Consider the following 20,464-nt stretch of genomic DNA (forward strand, 5'->3'; position numbering starts at 1 on the left):
GCACCTGTGGGGTGAGGTGGAATGAACTGTTCTGAGTAGCAATTCACAACCATCCAATTTGCAACATGCATGGGAAGTAGTTCAATAACTAGCATCCTTGTGGCATGCTTTCGACACTTAGTTGAGTCTCTACCACGACGAATTTAGGCCGTTTTGTGGATTAAAGGACGACCTACTCGCTATTAGGTTGGGTACCTAATCAAGTGGTTATTCAGTGTGTGTGTGTGTGTGTGTGTAGGTTTCTAATAAGATGAATCCTTTAATTTTGGTCGTCTTATATAGTAATTATTGTTATAATTGTATACTACTCCACTAATAGCTTGCATAAATATGTTTAATATTACATCAAAGGCTCTGCAGTTTGCATTTTAGCTTGCTTTTCACTTTGACAACAGCTTATAAAAACAGTAATAATAATAATAATAATAATTATTATTATTATTATTACCGTTCCACAGTTATTGCAGATTGGATGGTGGGGATTTCTACTCTGAAAAGTTCAATTCCCCATCATCCAATCTGCAATAACTGTGGAACGGTAATAATAATAATAATTATTATTATTATTAGAAGTCCTTGAACTAAAACTCGTTACATTAATAAAATAAGTACTAATATTTTTCATTTTAACATGCAAATTAACCTGCCGTTAGATGGCATAACAGAATTCGACAGGATAAAAGAATCTAAAAGATTCTTCACTTTTCAGTCTTGTGTTAAAATGGCAACTTATGGCAATAACGAAGTCTGTGAGGAGGAATTCAGAGACATAATGGAGGATGAACTTAAAAGGTAATTAGTTATTAAACATATCACGTAAAATTCAGATATTGAAGACTAATTATGTAATTCATTTTATCTGAAATTGCTGCTAATTTGAAGCAGTATTTTTTAAATTTATTTTAAACATTATGCTAAAATCAATTTTTGCAAGTTGAATATGGTCTCTATTTGTAATTAATACTTACAATTAAATTTTAAGTATTACCAGGGTATTATTAATGTATTGTTTTTCATCTGAATCTAATGTTGTTTAAGCGAAGGAATGGTGTTCCTGTTGTTTAAGAGAACTGAATTTTCTGTCATTTAACGGAAATGAAATAACCAATGGTCATGTGGAAATTATGTGGAGCCTACAGTGCCATGCAAGTTTTCAAGGGGAGACCAGCAGGGGCTTATAGTGGAAGTGGTGTAACCGTCCAAAAGTGGTATAACTCAAGAGCAACATTCGATTACCACATTTTATTAGCATCTGTTAGTGGCTGTTTTCAACAGGAAGCCACATTACGGCTGCATTTCGTAAGGCCATAATTGTACAGAAACTGATTCCAGGAACATTTTTGTTGAATAGATAAATCTAGACATGACCACAGATTATTTGATAATTTCAAATGAAAGAACATAACTATGATTCGCATATTTGTGTAACCAATGAATGCATTGTTCTACCTTCATGGTGAATAATAATTAACTAATAATGAATGCTGAGCAATTACATTGAGTTTGACTCGTGTGAATGTTTCTTAAGACATGTTTGGTCTTAATGTCGTTAAATGTTTTCTCCTCCCCTCTTGAAGTAGAAGAATTATAAGTACGCTTCCCATCCTTAAAATATACTCTACCCTCATCCTGTGATAGTATAATGGTTTCGCCACTTTTTACTAGTTTGGAAAGTATGGGTGATTGATGAAGCTAAAACTTTAAGTCGAGGCTATAGTACCTTGATCTCGGTGCAGGAAACCTCGTTCAGTTCCCAGCAGACAAATCTACCCCTTGATATAGTTACAGATGTAATGCACAATGATTACATTAAATCCCATATGACTAGGCGAATTATAAGCAAAGTATGCTCCAGAAACTGGCCTCTCCCCAAACAACGAATAAATTCAGACGTTTGAGCAAGTTCTACAAATAAGATTTCACGAATAACGTTTCGTTTATGGCAAATATTAAGTTCATAGAAAACACTTATTGAATTTACTTTCATTTAGATATACGTTGATGTATTTTCATTATTCGTAATTTCGGACGGAGCCTTAAATAAGCCGATTTTTATTTATTAGTGGTTTCTCCGTTATGGCGTTGCAATCTTTTGTCGATTATGTATTGTTGGCCCAATGATACCATTAATTTCAGTGCGACGAAGCTAAACGATAGAAGAATTAAGATTTCAAATACATTAGGCTGTGGAAAGACAAAACTGCTTCGTTTAACCACCGAAGTATTGCATACGAGACGAAGTCAAATTCGTCTCATTTAGGGAGTTCGAGGATAAGATTTTCTTTGTCCCTAGCGAGAATTGCTACACTAGTTAGAAGAATGTTCGTAAGAACATTGTTCAAGTAATTAAAATTAGCCAGGAATGCTATAATGTTAATTTACAGCAAGGTCGAACGTTGGTTAGATTGTACTATTTTAAATTCGAATGGATGCGTAAGCTCAATGCTTCTCAATGGTTACTTCATGCTCAGCCTACGTATCATGAGGGGGTATAAATTTAAATTGAGGAATGATGGTGCAGGTCGGATGTACGGGAATTGGTCTTAAGTGAACGGGTTGGATTGTTGGAATGTACTGCCGTCTGGTGTTGTAGAGGTGAGTAGTTTGAATAAATTCGAGTAAAAATAAGATTAACTGTTGGGGGCGGGGGGGCAGGTGAAATGGAAAGTTAAGTGTTTTTTTTTGTTGAGCCTCTATAAGCGTGCGTTTTCGTATCATTGCTATTACTAATAATAAAATACAATGGTCTGTCCAAAGGACTTGTCCAATTTCCAACACTTTATAGAAGCGAAGCTTTGAAAGGAAGTCTCAAGTTAAGAATAAAAAGATGACGTCTTCGTCACTGGAAGTATGCTCTTAGTTTGTTTGAAAATTAAAATATCAGTAATAAATTAAATCCTCTAGTGGTCAACGGGAATCAAACCCAGCTCTCTCCAAACGAGAGCAAACTGCAGTTTATTGCTGATTAGGCTTCCACTGAAGGAAGAAGAAACTTAAAACAGTTCCGTAATTATCGAAAACAAGAATTCGTGTGCGTGTTATCGTTTGTCACCTGTCTTGAGCATAAAGTACGCTTTAGACAAGTAGATCAACTTTACTTGAAACAGCATTATAAAGATTTTAAATTTCTTCATATTAAGTGAATACACTTAGGGTAGAAAAATTTACGTTCAGGAAATTAAGCCCCGTGGATATTTTTGCTTAGAATAACTAAATTATACATTTAAATATTTTCAGTAAATGCGTTTTTCTCTTTAGAATATTCAGTGTGGTGAGATTGGTTACTTCGAAATATAAGCTTCAGATATAAATATGGTTAACGTATTTATTCAAATGCTATTTTCTAAAAATATAGGCCTGAGAAAGTTTCTATTCTAATAAAAATAATAGAAATTCTACGTAGTACGTTCTGTTGGGGGCTGTAATTAGAACGTTCATTATACCTTAATATATATATTTTTATTTGATTCTATTACTCTCCTTTGTTTTACTGTCTCTTTTAGCTGTAGCTTTCTGAAGGCACTAAGCCTACAATCAACCTGAATGCTATGCTGTAATTTTCAAATGATCCAAGAGCTGGGCTAATTTTTCTTGCAACCGCGTATGAGGCAGAATTGTGCATATGAGTAATTCAAGCGTACAAAGAAAATATTTATACAACGTTATTGGCGCATACTGGGGAATCGACTTATACAAATAAATGATCAATTTCCTCCATGTATATTTCAGATCTTATTTTTGCTTTCTCTCATTCATTTAAAACTCCTAACTAACACAATAGAACGAATTAATTACGTGTAATATAATTTTCAAAACTAGTCTTCAACACTAGTTCAATATACAAATTTCCTCATGATCAATGACGAATTCAAACAAATCTAAAAGCAGTGCCTGACCAAGGTATTTTCGCAACCCGGGGAGAAAAATTGGCGCCCCCTTTACTAAGGCTATATGTTTTGTGATTTGTAAAATTTGGCGGCCCGGGTAAGCCCGTGCCTTAATCCATCGCTGTTTAAAAGTCATAAGCTTTTGTGGACTTCCATGACACACCTAACTCTTAAGGAACGCAATTTTCATTACATTTGTACAATCAGCAATTCCAATTAAACTCGGTCCAGGAAACTGCAATGTTTCTGACTATGACCGATAGAATGCCTTTCAAGTAAATGATTGAATTCATTTTTTTTTAATGTGAACCCGAAACACGAGAGGTATTAGAACCTATAGTACTTAGTACCGTGCTTGGGTTGGAGGTTGAGAAGACGAAAGAAGATGATATTTATTGACATTACACTTGAATTTCTGTAGATTGTAATTTTCAGGAATTACGTATGAAGGAAGATTGTTCCAGAAAACGGAAGTCGAATGAATAAATAAGGAAGAAGAAAGTTGGTCTGCGAGTTTGAAGTTGAGAGTAAATGGATGTTGGCTGGTGGCGGCACGTGTTCGGACTCTTTTGAAAGAGAGCGGGAATTATAGAAGCCAATTCAGAAGAACAGTGCCCATGGAAGTATCTGTAGAAGAGGCATGCAGCAGAAACTGCGTCTATGAGAAAGCGAGTGGAGAGACTGTTAGAGATGAATCATTAATTAACCTAACTGCCCTCTTCTGAATGGAATCAAGAAGCCTGAGAGAGGTTTTGGGGGCACCACCCCAGATGTGGGAACAATATTCCATGGCAGGGCGGATTTGCGATTTATACAGAGTGAGCAGCTATTTGGAAGAAAAGTAACGCCGATAGCGAAAGAGAAAACCAAGTTTTTTTAGATGCAGAGGAAGCAATATTTGTAATGTGCTTGTGCCAAGAGAGATTAGAAGTCAGGGTAATCCCCAAAAGAGATATATCATTTTGCCTAGAAATCGGAGTGTCACTAAGCATAGGAGCAGAAGAATCCTTTTTGCGAGATAAGACAAGACTGAGTTTTAGAAGGGTTGAAATCAACTAAGTTGTCTTTGCCCCACTGGAGAATTACCTGAAGATCGGCATTTTAGGAATTGGTAGATTTTCGAGAAGTTAAAGCTGATTGAGCAGGACAAGGTTTCTCAAAATGGAAAGTTGAATGCAATGTGCTATCATCGGCAAAACTATGGATAGGATTTCCAGTCAATGGAAGGTCCTTAATATACAAGAGGAAAAGAGTGGGAGACAGAACTGAACCTTGAGGGACACCGGCATTAGTGGAGAAGTTAGACAGAGCCATCACCCTCAGTGAGCGATCAGTGAGAAAACTGGATAACCAATCTCTCTCTCATAGAATTCATACTAGACTTGCGCAATTACTTCCATGTTATTGCACTGCATGACATGCCTGTTATTCAAACTTGCAATTCAGGATACCTGTATTATATAATACCTATAATTCATGACATTTCGTTCAGTCTGTCTTCGATAATTCTATCCGTTTAGATCCAGGTCTGGCTTCAATTTTTTTTAAGTGAAACTTTAGACGCGTTCCAGGCAATTTTTTTTATCATTATTATCCGTTTATTTCCATAAGGAAACCACCCCGGGACGGCAAAGTGCCAGGAGGGTGCTAAGTACATATCAGGGTACGAGATACTACGTGCAGTGGGTTACATGTACTGAACACGTAGTCTCGTCCCGAAATATTATATACACATTTTATGTTTAATAGATATAGTATTTACACATTGATGATTCTGTACATACATTATACAACTGATATATTTACAATTCACTAATAATTCCATCTATAAATTACATATTAACATAACTGTTACAGAAGGTATATTTTTAGTCAACAAATTATTATTCTTAAAGCAGAAAGTTTCTCTTTTACTCTAAATTCTTTGGTACTTTGCAGCCGATTCATATTTTGGTAAGTCTATACGAATCCTGGAAGATCTCTTTCCGGTATGTTGCATCCTCACACAGTTTTTCGGCATCTGTGTAGTGAGTTAAATATTTTCGCTGCATTTGATGGTAAGAATCTTTGCAGGCTACTAAGATTGTTCAGGACTGAACGCAGTGGATTATTTACTTCTCTGCAACGTCTAGCAGTGGCACGCGGTTTGACTAGAATATTATCCAGGACTGGAGCATCCACTCTGCCTGTGAGCATTTGTGCGAGAGTATGTTCCTGTTAATTGTCCGCTGCATCCAGGGTGTGATGTTAAGGTTTGAGTAGAGAATGGCCCTTGAGATAGTAAAAGGGTGGCCAGCAATTCTGTTAAGCCATCGCAAGAACCAGTACTCGATCCCAAGGACGGACTTATAATGTGAATCTGGAGCGCAATTGGCAGGACACACATTAAAATGTACTTGGTCGCTAGCTGAGGATCCCTAATTCCTACCAGTTCCTGTCTGGTAGCCCATAAAGCGGCGAATATTTGTCTTCATATGGGCGAAGTGTTGAGCAAAGGTGAGTCTGTCATCCCACTTAAGACCCAGGTCCAGGTGAGAGTGCACTTTTACCACATTAGACCCGTTCACAGAGATCGAGATGTCATTTTTATTCTGCTTGCAAGTTATGGTCATTTGGGCAGACTTCTGCGCATTAATACGGAGCCCGATGCAATCCAGGTAGCTCTCAAATTCTCTGATTGTGCTATTTGCCATCTGACAAATACCTTCTTCTGCTGATTCATGGTCTTTGGAAGTGATGAAGAATTTTACATCGTCAGCATATGTTATAAAATTGTAGTACCGTGCAAGAAACGGCTCCAGGGCGGCCGCGAAGAGAGTAGCCGAAAGAACTCCCCCTTGTGGCACTCCTCGCGAGATGGTAAAGCAAGATTGTAGCTTCTGGTGCTTAACAATAAGTTTTCTATGCTCTAGCAGGCTGGTTATTATAGTTAACAAATTTCCTCTTACATTAAAATAATTCTTTAAAATCGCAATGAGCGCTGGAATTGAGACGTTGTCGTAGGCTGCGGAGATATCCAAAAAAATAATATCAATTTGCTTTTTCTCATTTAGTGCTTTCTGCACGCGAAAAAGGGTTTCCAGTAAGTTTGTTATTGTTGATCTACCCGAAATAACTGAGTGCAAATGTGGTGGTCTATGGCTGAAGCAGTGTTGATTGATGGTGGGAAGCAGTGCTTTTTCGAATACCTTCTGTAGGGTGCAACTGACAGAAATTGGTCTGTAATCCTTAGCCAATTTTGGGTGTTTAATCTTTGGTATTGGGGTTACAATGTAATTCTTCCAGGCTTGCGGGAAAGCTCCTGACCTAATGATTTCCTGATAGATGTGCAGTAATAGATCTATTATAAATGGGCTCCTTATCTTAAGGACGAACATTGGAAATTTGTCTGGTCCAACAGTGGCCTTATTGGGCAGATCGTTGATTGCTTTCATTACGCTCTCTTTGGTGATTTGTATTTCACTCAAAGGAGGTCTTGTTGGTTCCTCTATTGCCGAATGGTTTCGCTTGTTTAAATCTTTCAGGAATTCAAAAATTGTTACCATTATCAGTGTTCTCAATTTGATTCAGTCCATGCAGGTTACTAAAAGTGTTATTAGCCCATTCCTTGAAAATGCATTCGGTCATATTCTCTGTGCTATTTCTATTGCTAGTAATTCTTTTTGCTCTTTTTAGTTTATTATGGACAACACTGCAGTGTGCCTGTCGTTTTGCTTTGATGAAATGTGCTCTTTCTTTCTTATAACGAATGTGATCGGCAGGATGACCCGTTCTTTGCCATTTTCTATACAGTTTTTGCTTCCTGAGGAAACTTGCTTTCAGTTGTGGGTTAAACCATTCTTTTGTTCTCTCAGATATTTTGATTTCTTTTGCTGCTCCTTCCAATGCTGTTTGGTATAGCTTTTTAGTGATCATTTCTAAAGCTTCGTCTACTGGCTTTTCTTGCAGGTCATTCCAGTTGTAACTAGTCAGGTGACTGAGAATGACCTCTGCATTAATATACTTCACGGAGAAAAGATACTTTGCTTTTCCCAGTTCGTGTGGTTACCCTGCATGTATTTGTGTATCTTCAGTGCTGCTTCTATTTCAATGGGATTGTGGTCCGACTTAAATTTTATGCAGTTTTGCGCTAGCCTTATGTCTAAGGAACTATAATACAACAGGTCAAGTTGCTGCATTCCCCTTGTCACTGGTGTCGGAAGCTGCGTTAAGTGCAATGCACCCAATGTCGCATCCAGCTCTTTCTTGGCCTCCCTGTGTTTCGGAAAAGGCAAATTAAAATCTCCCGCTATTATTGTGTCGACTGATGGCTTTAGGTTTGCAGCAAGCCAAGCATAGAGTTCGTTTCTTGTCTCCTTTGTGTGCTCAGGTGGGAGGTATATGATGCATAACTGTATTTTCACGTGCTCTTTTGAAAAGGTAACGCAAATCCCTTCAAAATTGATAAAACGCAACGACTGTTGCCACAAGTAAACGTATCACAGGCACTCTGAACAGCCAGCTATCGTACTGGGTTAAATGCCCGGCTCTCGTGCGATCAGCGAAGTTAAGCGGCGTTAGGCTGGATTAGTAATTGAGGGTGATTTCCATAACCTTTTTCGTTAACGGTAAAATATTCTTCCGGTTTTCGGGTATCATTTAATTTTGTTAATTAGTAAGGTAATAAGTGTAAACCTGTGCTTTATATCTTTATTGTTGTAGCCTGTGGATTTTCACTTATTAGAATCACCATTAATTAAAATTCATTCGTAAACGTGATCATAATGACCAGCGCTTACTACATATCGTACAATGAACGGTATTTTCTTATGGTGTCTATATGAAGTGATTTGATTGTATAGAGAAACAATCGTAAAGCGTGGTTCACTGTATACAGCGTTATAAGGCGTATAGCGCACGTATTATGCGTCTGTGGAATGACAAATCGTCAAGAAAATGCGACACGAAATGATTCATCCCCCATCATTGTACTAGGCACGTCCGACCCATGACCCAATGGGTACCCCTACTAATTGCATCGCGCTATTTCTTTTCATTCTCCACCGTATTTAATAAAATCGATGGGAACAAATTTATTATTCAACATATCGAAGACTAATAGTGAGCGTTGTAAGATGTACAGAGCACGTGCAATGCGACCACCGAAACCACCTCCACTGATCGCTCCGAAGGAGAAATCTAAGCTATTTCGACAGCGGAAGAAATTACAGCGTCCGATGGAGTTAAAGAAGCTGGAGAAGGTCCATCCAAATCTTCAGAGCACTACATCTCCCCAGAAATTCTAATAGATTTGGAAGGAGTCATCGAATATTTTACTGCAAATGAAAACGATGAGCAGTCGTAAACGAAAGCGAAGGACAAAACCGACTTTCAGACGTACTCCAAATCGCTCAACACGTAATACACAGCTGAAGCAGCAACAAGATTTTAAGAAACACCAAAGCATTCACGCACAGTTTAAACATACGTTCCTGGATAGTGGTTTGGGTTATGTGTTTGCTTTAAGAACAAAGTGAAGATTGTAGCAGCTCGCGATCACGCTCTTCAAACGGCATTTCTAAATGAGGATGTCAGTCCAATGTTGGCCTGTTTCGGGCTCAAGAAACGGTGATTCTGGCTCTATCGTACTCAAATGGTTTTAAATATCATCAGATGTCACAGCACTTCCGAAACCATATTTGGTAATGGGACGTCTCACATCTCCGATGCTCCCATTCACGTAGATTCGTAGCAGGCGGCATTCATGCTGTCAGTACCGGATCCTTTGGCAAGTGATATGTTCGCCTAAATGAAACTTCACTTTCGATATGTTCTCGAAAATTTATTTTATTTCTTATATATAGGCATTACGCCACACTCCCTTTGCACAACCAGCAGTAATTTGCCCATGTTTGTTCTGCTTTCTCCGTTTTTTTGCAAACGGATGAAAGTAAAACTGACAACGGCTTTTCAGTAGATCTTGTGATCTATTTTTGAAACTGAGCATTTTTTTTTTTTTCAAAGATGCTTCCATAATTGTCATCTTCCTTGTTTCCTAAATGTAGACATTAAAACCAACACACGCCTTTCAAAGCGTTTATCGTTCTGAAGGACGTTCAAGCGGGGCTGCAAGTGGTGTGCAGCCCCCGGGCTGCAGAAAGAATGAATGAAATACATTTAGTGATATGTTGGCGCGTTTTGGAAGTTTCATAAAGATTCAGTTTGTAAGTATGTGGCAGTAGAAGGGAACAATGTCTGTAGTTCCCTAATTTAGTTGATTTAAGTACTTGGAACACTAATTTCCATTAATTGTACCTAGTATTTGTCCGCACATAGCAGCAATAAAAAAATTAAATTTGACAACCAATAGGTAATCAGAATTTCAGCCAATCACATAACTAATCTCTTCATAGTTTACCATTTCATTTATTTTAATTAATAGAAACAATTACTCGAATCGATAATATCAAGGCTGAACATCTAAACCGTATTCAGACTAATGATAATGTCACATTTAGGCGATAAATTTTGTCCGTTAACGAAATTATTTCGTTAATTGGCAAAAAATAATACAATTATGATTATTAAAATCAAGCCAATAATACTCCAGTATTTTATTAAATATTGTACTCCCGAAGCCACTAAGAATAATTGTACTGTTATTTACATTTAAATAAAAAGAAATTTAACTTTTTTATGGTTTTATTTCAGATACAACCGTGAGAATAATTAGCAATTTCATTATTAATGAAAATATTAGTATTCATGAGATGCGTGATAAGGGTTACGATAACGGTCCATCATGAAGGGAAAGAACGGCCTTCCAGCCCTTAACCTTGAACCCTAGTTCATTTTATGTACACTGTGCTGCTCATAGCTTAAGTTTGGTCGTGAATGATGCCTCAAGTCTCTAGAAATTGCCAAAATTTTCAGCTTTCTTTAAAAAATTTCTTTTTCGACATCAACATACCTTTTGGCAAATTTTGAAAGAAGAGTTCGCAACATTGACAGTAAATTGCTCTCTGATATGAGGTGGAAAAGTAGGATCGATGCTAGTAATGACATTTTGGATGTACAATGTATTGTGGTATTTAATATATATATTACTAGTTAATGGTGATACAAGTTAGTTTTTATTACTAAAAATAAAATCGTAAAGTTTGTTCCGTAATAATTTGGTATAATCTTTTAATAAAAATGAATGATAATTAAATTAACGAAAAAATCTAGTCATACCGACAATAATAGAAATGTTAAAGAATTAAGGACAGATGAAAAATTTAATGGCATGTTAGATGAAGCTGAAAAAATAAATCGAAATATTTCCAGCTGTTGATGTAATTAGACCACGTAAGAAGAAATGAATATTTATGTATAAAAATTCGGACGATTTGCCGGAAAGGCATTATGAAATAAGTTTTTGTTGATACCAGCGATATCCAAAATAGAAAACCGGTTTGAGCTTCTTAACATGCATAATAAAATTTTTGAAATTAAGTACTGTTATTCATTGACAATAAGCAGAGAAGCAAAAATTAAATACTGTACTGTATGTAATTTACATTTTCGGAGATTACATGCAAGAATCTGATAAATGCTTTTGACTTTTATCAACCCTAATATAAGTTACCTAACAGTAACTTTTATTAGGGTTTTATATTGTAACCTTTTATATTAGGAATACCTAACTGTTTCAGTCGATATTTTTCAAATAATTTTAAACAAACTTTCAATAGTTGAGTAATTTTGACAATGCCCGTAACCGTTGCATCCTGGAAAATTTTATCTTTTTTCCAAACTTAAGGTCATAAATTATTTACGATCAAATATGAAACAAATGCAACACTTCAGATGTAAACGAGTGTGCAATAAAAAAAAGCTAGGAAAGTTAATTTTACCCGGAACTACAATTATTAAGGAATTGTCTTCATTTGCAGTTAATAGAAATAGTTTTAAATATAAGACATTCAGTTATTTCAGAATGTTGATTTTTTATAAAATTATATTATAGCGTTATCTTGTATAAAAATTGCTAATTTGATAGTAATGATTTAAACGATGGTAATGAAAAAAACGAGTTTATTTCTGATATTTCCTTCTATGAAATACGTATACTGAGGGCGGAAACTACGAGCTTTAGCTCACCTATGATCGTTCCTTCACGTGTGCAGTTAACTTGCATTCCTCAATTAAACTGCCGGTTAAACTCCAATATATGAGGCTGCTTGCTCTCCTTGTCGATTTCAAAGGGGCTTAGCCACCTTATGGTGGCTGAGTGTCCTGGAGAGACTCAGGGAGGCTGAAGTCTTTAAACAGCTGTATCTGCTGTTGACGAATACTTCTCGTCAGATCTAACCAACTGGAAGTTCATGGTCCTGTTACCAGAGGCTGCTCCCTGGGGTCTTGGTTGGACAATGGTATTTGTGATACCTGGCTAAGAAAAGAATACACAAATACCACCTTCCTGACGTGCGCAGCATGACCTTGCTATGTTGGTAGAAGGAAAATCTAGAGCCCAAATAGAGCAAGACACACAAGACAGTACAGATGCTCACCAAGGGGAATTTGGACCCGGCAAGGCTACGCACTATTAGGTGCGATGGCCAATCTGTAGGGCGTCGCGGTGTCATCTTGTGGATGGCCCTCTTCTTTGGTTACGTGACACTTATTTGGGCTTGCTCGCTTCAAGACGCTATCCTGTTTCCTCTCGTTTGTGGGACGACGCCCTTATTCCGTCTAGTCGCTCTAACTCAATCTTAGGACAAAATCCCCGCCCTCTGTCTCCAGAAGTTATATAACCCCTGTGACTGCAGCAAAGGATTAGCGTTGTGTTAAAGGATCGGGCAATCGCAGTGCGTCAACCCGATCCCCCACATAACTTATCTTAGTTGGTTCTTAGCTGTGCTGGTGTGATTGGATATAGGCAGAGAGGATGAGACTTAGTGAAACACAACTATTTATTAACACAAAACAAACAATATACAACACTTGCACTCTACTTAGGTGATCAGTTTAAATTGTGGTATTCATGATTACATTTCATAATGTCAAATATGTGGATCAGGTAGTAAACTAGTACATTCTGCTCTTCATGGAAATCCTGTATTTAACTTGCAACATTGATCCTTCACAATTCTTGCCTTTTTGTAGTGTTCTAGATCGTCCTAGATTAAACGTCCAGAATGCTCATAGACATTTTTGATACTAATGTTCTGAGACTAAACGTGGGAGGATGTGGCTTCGTTTCATGGCTGGTTATATCTCGGTGTATCCTTCATCATTCTCTGGGACTCGGCGCTTGATCATTCCCGATTGCACTGCACTTTTCTCATGGACATCAGGATGGGAATTTTCTGATGTCGGCGGGAGCATTATAGTCGTTTAACCTACATTGTGTTAACATGTAATTCATTTGTGGTTAGGAAAGAAGCATTGAAAAGGTTATCAGTTTAGTTTCGGTTTTTGATTGCTACATTCGCACGAATAATAATGGCTTACCGGTTAATTCGCTCGCTCCTGGAATTCAGTTATACGGCTCCTCTCCAGCGTAATCTAGGTGGGGTCCTCTACTGGTTTTTGGGAGATTTGTGCCTGGTGGCCGCTCTGCTTCTCTGCCTTTGTCCCTCTATGCTCTCGGATCTATTTTCTGTGATCTCATTACTGTTAATTCTGAATCCGTAATATGACCTAGCATAGCTCTGAGGCCTTATAGAATTTTATTTTCCTCAAATCTAAATTCTTTTTCTAAAATTGTCACGGAATTCATTATCTTCATCTGATAAGAGGTATATTGACAACAAAAAAGCAAACTTATTTAACCAATTATAACTCCACATATCCAGTTATGAAATCATCTTTACTCTAGATCAGGGGTGGCCAACTCAATTTGTTATGCGAACGACATTCTTCTGAATGTGCTGCGATCTATCTCAAGAAGCTCATTGCACAAGGTTAATCAACACATTGAAAAATATTTATAAATTAAATACAATTCAGAATTCTTGTTTTAAATTCATACGCTTCTTAATTTATGCGAAGTTTGTCTTAATGTCATCTGCCAAGCTTTCAAAATCGGGGATCTTTATACAAGTCCCTAAGAGTAGAGCGATTCTTTGTTTCAAACACGAAAAGGCCGATTCACATACGTGGAACCAAAACAGTGAATTTAAAAAATTCACTGAATTTTTTTTAAAGTACTTTTCTCGGCAAACATTTCCAAGTCTTTCTGATGACCTGACTTTTAGGAAGATATCGTTTCGCAATGTAATAATAATTTCATTTTAAAGTAATATTTTCTCCGTGTGAAAAATCTCAGCGACTTTTTCTGCAATTTGTTTCGTATCTTAGTCGACCTTAAATGGAGAAGAAATATTGAACAATGTCAATTGTTTTAAAATCGCTGAATTTGGTTTCAAAATCATCCACGACTTTCAATTTCAAAAACAATTCTCACTAATAAATTCAAAAACAGTAATTTTGCAAATCATCTTGCATATTTGCAAAATTGTTTTCTTTGATAGTCTTAGCTATTAAAAATTAGCTATATTTTTATATAAAAATTAGCATAAAAATTTATATGCAGAAATACCACTGATCATGTCACCCATATTTTTTCCTTGTAATTCCAAATTCAGTCACTTAATTTTACTGGTAAAATCTGCGAAAAAAGCCAGATCACAACCATGCCATATCTTGCAGCTGCTGATAATTATCTCCACTTTGATCGACAAATTAATTTCGTTCAGGAAATTTTTAGATCTGTAGAAAATTATTCCGATTCGGACATCTGTGTATTATCAGATCTGGTTCATTTTCATACTGAATTTTGAACAGTCCTTTGAAGAAATTGTCCTCTGGAATTCACGATTTTGAAAACTGTCCATAATACTTCTAGTATTTAATCTTTTGCTGGCTAACACTTGTTGGTGGATGGTAGTGGTAACTGGAAACATCTGGGAATTCATCATCCTTTTCGCACAATACGATGAATCCGTTAAGATGCCCCGTCATTGCTTTAGCTCCATCTGTTATTGATACGAGCTTAAATAGTGGTAATTAAAATTTTTGAATGCGTTAAATATATGAAGACTTGGGTTTTCTTTTAACGAAACCATACCCAGCAGATTCTTCTAGTGGCAGAATCATCGAAAACCATAAGAATAATGAGCAATTGAGATATATCACTGACGTGTTGGACACAATTAGAAATGAACTCAATTGTTCGCTCACATTTTTACTCATTTTTTCGATGAGTCGCATCACAGTATTTCAAGATAATTGCAGATCTTGAAGGGCACTTTTAATTCCATTTGTTTTTAATTTTCAAAAGGAGAATCTTCTAAAAATGCGTCTTTGATTTGACCATCAGAAAATGGTTTGTACATGTTTTGGAAGAAATGACTCGCTTTAAATGATGCTACAGTTACTGCTTTAGATTGTAAATTAGGTGTCATGAATTTTTTTGCGCTAATCTGGATTTAAGTTCTTTCAATTTTTTCTAAGGTCCCTGTTAGGGAAAAATCAAATTGGTATTTACCATGGAGCACTTTGAAGTGCCTTTCTAAATTGGCTTTTTTGGGTATAGCCACGGAAGCATTGCAAATGAAACAGGTTTTTCTATTATCATTAGAAAAATATTTAGTTCGCACTCTTGATGAAAATGATACGTTTACTCTTTTTCGTAGTATTCATTTTAAATCAAAGGGTATTAAATTAACAGTAAGTACTGTCCAGTTAATATTTTTTAAGCCAAATAAGAATTCGACACATAAGCTATGCTCTAAACGTAACTGCGTGAATTTTCACTAGACAAGCCTAGCGGCTGCGCGGCGACAATAGTCACGTGGTTCAACAGATTAATCAAAATCTAAATGTTATTATGCGCCCTACTGCATACGCTTATTACTAATCTATTTTTTATATATTTGAAATTCGTCGTGATCACCGAAATTAAAGCCCATATCGACTTGTTGGCCACCCCTGCTCTAGATGAAGGAATACTTTTGCCGGCCAATGTCTAACGTTTAGGGCTGCAGGGGTATTATTCCAAGGCACGAGGAAAATTGATTCAAATTTTAAAATCTGCTGTTATTGGTATTTAACAAGTTTTTGATAGTTAACATGTCATAGAACAACAGAATAAACTTTTGTTTATTAAAATGCAGCGTAAAGTGGCAAAAGTTTTTAAGTAAAAACAAACATTAAAAGAAAGTTAACGACTGACCAGTCTTAAACTTAGGGTTGTCCGCTGACAAATCAATTAGCTTATGCTCTAATTTAGAATTGAATTCTGCCAGAGTAAGGCTGTCGTTGTTTAGTTAATACCATTAACAGTTACTGACCAACTGTATTGTTTAGGAACTTTAATTTATGCCAGGATTGAAGCTGGCGAACAGGGTATAGTTGGTTTAAGGTAACTTGTCCATCTCAGTTAAATAATTCTCTTTACAAAACCCATGGTATGTTCTTTAAGAAAAAACATTACTTTCGCATTGCACTCTTAATCCCCATGAGTTTTCCATGCCACAAATCAGGCTGATTAGTCTATACCTACCTACGTCTTAATCTTTATGGATTAGCGAAGCAGTGGCGATTCTTCAGTTCTGAGGAATTGCTGAATCTAATGAAGTCCTCGTGATTAAAAAAACATGGTTTGACGCACTCCCTGAGTTTGCTGGTTCCCCGAAAAAAAATCGATACTTTCCACTTAGTTATAAGTTAAATCTCTGAAATTACGGAGTTCAGAACAATTGCTTATGCAGTAATGTGTTTGCTGTTTCCAGAGTTAGACCCAAATAGTTTGCTACCGTCGAAACTTCCTAACAAAGTAATGGTTGTCTAGTTTGACTAATAAGCGATCAAACCAGACTTAACACAATTGGGAAGTTTGTTCGCTGGGGGAAACATTCTTACAAGCATGAAAACGGCTTACAAGCGAAAATGGAAAGACAAATTGGATATCGTTACTATCACTCAGGCGCTACACGCAAAAATAGACTACACGTGCAATTTGTAGTTATCTTGAACTGAATAATTGGCGACTTCAATGAAGTTAAGGCACAACAGATTTGTCATTTCTCAGTTATAAATGAAGCACACGGTAAAATAGCTAGGTATTCCTGTTAATACATTTCGGTTATCTGTGATAGTCCTTTCATTTATAAATGAAATGACCGTTAAGTTAATACAAACAGAATACAGAGACGTGTTTTTTTTTTTGTTTTAATCGTATTTAAAAGCACGCAACGAAACTACACAACTGGCATTAAATAATTTTTGGATATAACTTTTTTTAATTTTAGTTCATCCAAATAAGGCAATATCTCAATTTTTGTTTCGCGAAAAGAAACAAGCATTCTTATTTCTGAGAAATAGTAGCTCTTTTTCTCTGCACAGAAAACTACATTTACTTGAATATTCACCACGGATTGTTCTCATGTAAGAAGCAACAGTTGTAAGAGCAATGTACTAACTTTCTTATCTGTTATCAGAGACTAGTTCATACTGATGGCTTTGTTTCAAACCGATTTTGAATGAGAATTGGCAGGGCATAGTGAAAGAGGATGCTATAGTTAAAATTATTTTAGTCCAAGAAGACTTTGGGATCTGTCTTGTGCACGTTTAATGTCGCTTTAAATGACATTAACTTCGGTTTTTATTACAGTGCTGGAAATTAATATTTCCAGCACTGTAAATGGAGCGAACAGTAACCTTTGTTTAATGGTGATTAGTTTGGTTTATGCACTGTTCAAAATCTTATGAGACCTGTTTTAAAGACTGGAGAACTTGCTTGATATGATTTGGATATTCCAATTCATAATGGTTGTATATAATTAGGAGCGCAGGCTCGATATGAGCAATTATTTTTTAGAACCTAAATGGTAAAAAAAAGTAAAGTGCAGCCATTATCAACCCACTGCAGGGTGGAAGCCTCCTCAACAATTCATGCTGAGGGAAATGGACCATAATCTGCCACGCTGGTCCAGTGCGGGTTGGCAGATCGACCGTATTCAGCAGTCCGGGGCTTGAACCCCGGTCTACTCAAAGAGCGTGTACTACTGCACTCCCGCTCCTGCCCACTCGGCTACGGAATGATTGACTTACTGTTTTGAGTGTCATCAGTATCTTTGGTACTCGGGTTTATTTATCAAGAAGTAGAAAAGAAATCTACCATGCTTGGTTCGTGTTTCCCATTATAAGAATGCCTAAATTAGTCAAAGAGCAAATTTGAATCTATTGGGCATTTCAAGTTCCTGAAGAATATTCTGAATTCGATTTGGCTGTTTTGCATTGATCTTGTCTTCCTACGGGGCTGCTCTAACCCTTTCCTTTATCTTTTCCGGATAAACGAGTTTAATCTGGAACTCCAGTGGCTTTTCGAAAATCTGCATAAATTCTATTATCGTTATTTCTGCAATAAATTCCTAGTGTTTATTTCAAGTTGAATATCACTTACGTGCAACTTGAATCTTCGAGATTATGTAGATCATAGTTACGTCAAGTTAAAGTATGTAGTAAATGTTGCACGAGTATATTCATATTGCCGATTTTGAGAGTAGTAAATAGACATTAAATTTGTTGGTCGCCAGTATGTATATTACTAAAAGCTGTATTAGGGCCACCCATGAGCTATGATAACTGCTCATGTCTATAAATTGCACTTATTCTCTGCTCGATTTGCCTGTTTTTCTGGACGAAAAATCCATGTTTATTGCAGGGAAACCCTTTTATCTACGCTTTAGATAGCAGAACGGAGTGAAAGTTCATAAATTCATGGACGGGATTCTAACCCGGGCTTTTTGCATCTGGTGTGGGAGATTATAGCTACTGTGCATACGGCGAAGCAGTATGCATATAGGCAAATTTGAAACTAGAATAATAACAATACTACATGGAAACTAAAATCTTAATGTGGACAAATTTGAGGTGCCTACCTTGGAATTAGAATGCCGTTGAAGTCAAATCTCAGTAAGAACACAAATGGCAGTCTTTGATATCAAGGGATGAATTTTTGGTAAGTTTTTTTTCATGCCAGCGAATTCCAGTTTTGGTTGGCAGTTTTTCGGTATTGTTTAAAGTGAGTTATTTTATACGTTTTCCTAATTGTAATTGATTTCCCTCTGTAATAAACTGAGTGTTAAAATTTAACGTTTTTCATTTTAGGACTGTATTGAGAAGGAACCCCAATCGGGCACTGCCAATGCCGACTGAAGAGAACAAGCCATTAACAGTGACTGAAAAGGTGACTCAAGAGGAAACAAACGAGGACTGGAAAAGATTTTCTCAATTTTGTGAACGGAAAGGAATAAAAATTGCTCATGGGGTCGTCTTATGTGCATTCGTTACCTTTTCTCTTTTATCTATTCTTAGCGGAAATATTGTTTTTATTGCGAGTGCAAGTTCCATATTCATTTTATTTGCCTTATTGCATGCTTACTTCATATATGTATTCTATTTCCGCTCTACAGATCAAAATGTTCATCCTTTTGTCCAGAGACTGATCAATTTTCTCAATTATTTCAATGGCCGAAGTGAGGAAAATGCTAGTGATCATAAAGTCCTAGAACTTGAAAGTAGAGTAGACGATGACGAAAATGACTCGAAAAATGGTGGTAATAAATACCCACTTGGTCCGGACCCTCAGTTAAAGAAAATAACTGAATTACCTAAGCGTAAATCTCATATAGAATTTCCATACGATCTTGGCAGTCAAACAACGCACGAAGCATGCAAGGAAGCGGATGCAAAATACAAAGCTAAGTTTCCAATTCAGCGATCGTCAAAGAACGAAGCAGTTTCAAAAGAAGCAAAGGAAACTCCAACAGGTCCCCTTTCTGTGTTAGTTAAACGAGAAATGCCTCAAAAATGCGAAGCAGTACCTCTTCTGCATCATGAAGAAGGAATAGAATTACTGGATCAACCCAGTTGTTCTGGTTTCTCGCCCCAAAACACATCACCAAAGAAAGCTGGAACTGGAGACCAAAATTCTGCTCCCGCGGAACTGCTAGAAACAGACTTTTGAAAACTACAATAAATGAATGTATTTTGAATTCTCGTTCGATTATGTAATTTAATTTTATTGACAATTATTTTTAATGTTTCGATCCCGAAACGAATTAAAGATTTTCTTATGTGCCTATTTCACTAGTATCAGCAAGTCGATTGTGTGGTTTGTAGGAAGGAATAGTTCAGTTAAGATATCCATCGTGGTATGTGAAGCATGTGTTGTTATAACACATGCACTCCATAATCGGCTACTATTTTCATGGACAAGGACTTCTGGTATAATTTCCGTTAGGGACATGCTGAAGAGAGCTCATGCGCACACTTGTTATGAATTTTTTTTTTTGCTCTGCTACTGACAAGATTGGTTGAATTCTATGCAAGAACTTCGAACGTTGGTTTTTATATTAATCACTTATCAGACAAATTTATTTATATATTTCAAAATTAAGACTTCATTTTAAAAGTAACTGTACGCGCTCGTTTATTTAACTTGTTTTCTTTAGATTGTTTGACTTCCACCCTACTGAAATCACACGCGCACAAATCGCAAAGCTGACTGCAGTTTTCAGAACGCAAATTCTAGTGTAAAGCGA

General features: G+C 36.6%; 1 protein-coding gene across 1 annotated transcript; it reads left to right on the forward strand.

Annotated features, from left to right (window-relative positions):
* Positions 1-720: 720 nt before the first annotated feature.
* On the forward strand, positions 721-19,889 carry LOC150088323 (uncharacterized). Its single transcript, XM_090370719.1, has 2 exons — positions 721-792; positions 19,029-19,889. The coding sequence occupies exons 1-2, from the start codon at positions 722-724 to the stop codon at positions 19,885-19,887; spliced, it is 930 nt and encodes a 309-aa protein (XP_090226845.1). The 5' UTR covers position 721; the 3' UTR covers positions 19,888-19,889.
* Positions 19,890-20,464: the final 575 nt, after the last annotated feature.

This window comes from Mastigoproctus giganteus, chromosome 3 (assembly GCF_048544385.1).
Source record: "Mastigoproctus giganteus isolate SK-2022 chromosome 3, ASM4854438v1, whole genome shotgun sequence".
Lineage (NCBI taxonomy): Eukaryota > Metazoa > Arthropoda > Arachnida > Uropygi > Thelyphonidae > Mastigoproctus > Mastigoproctus giganteus.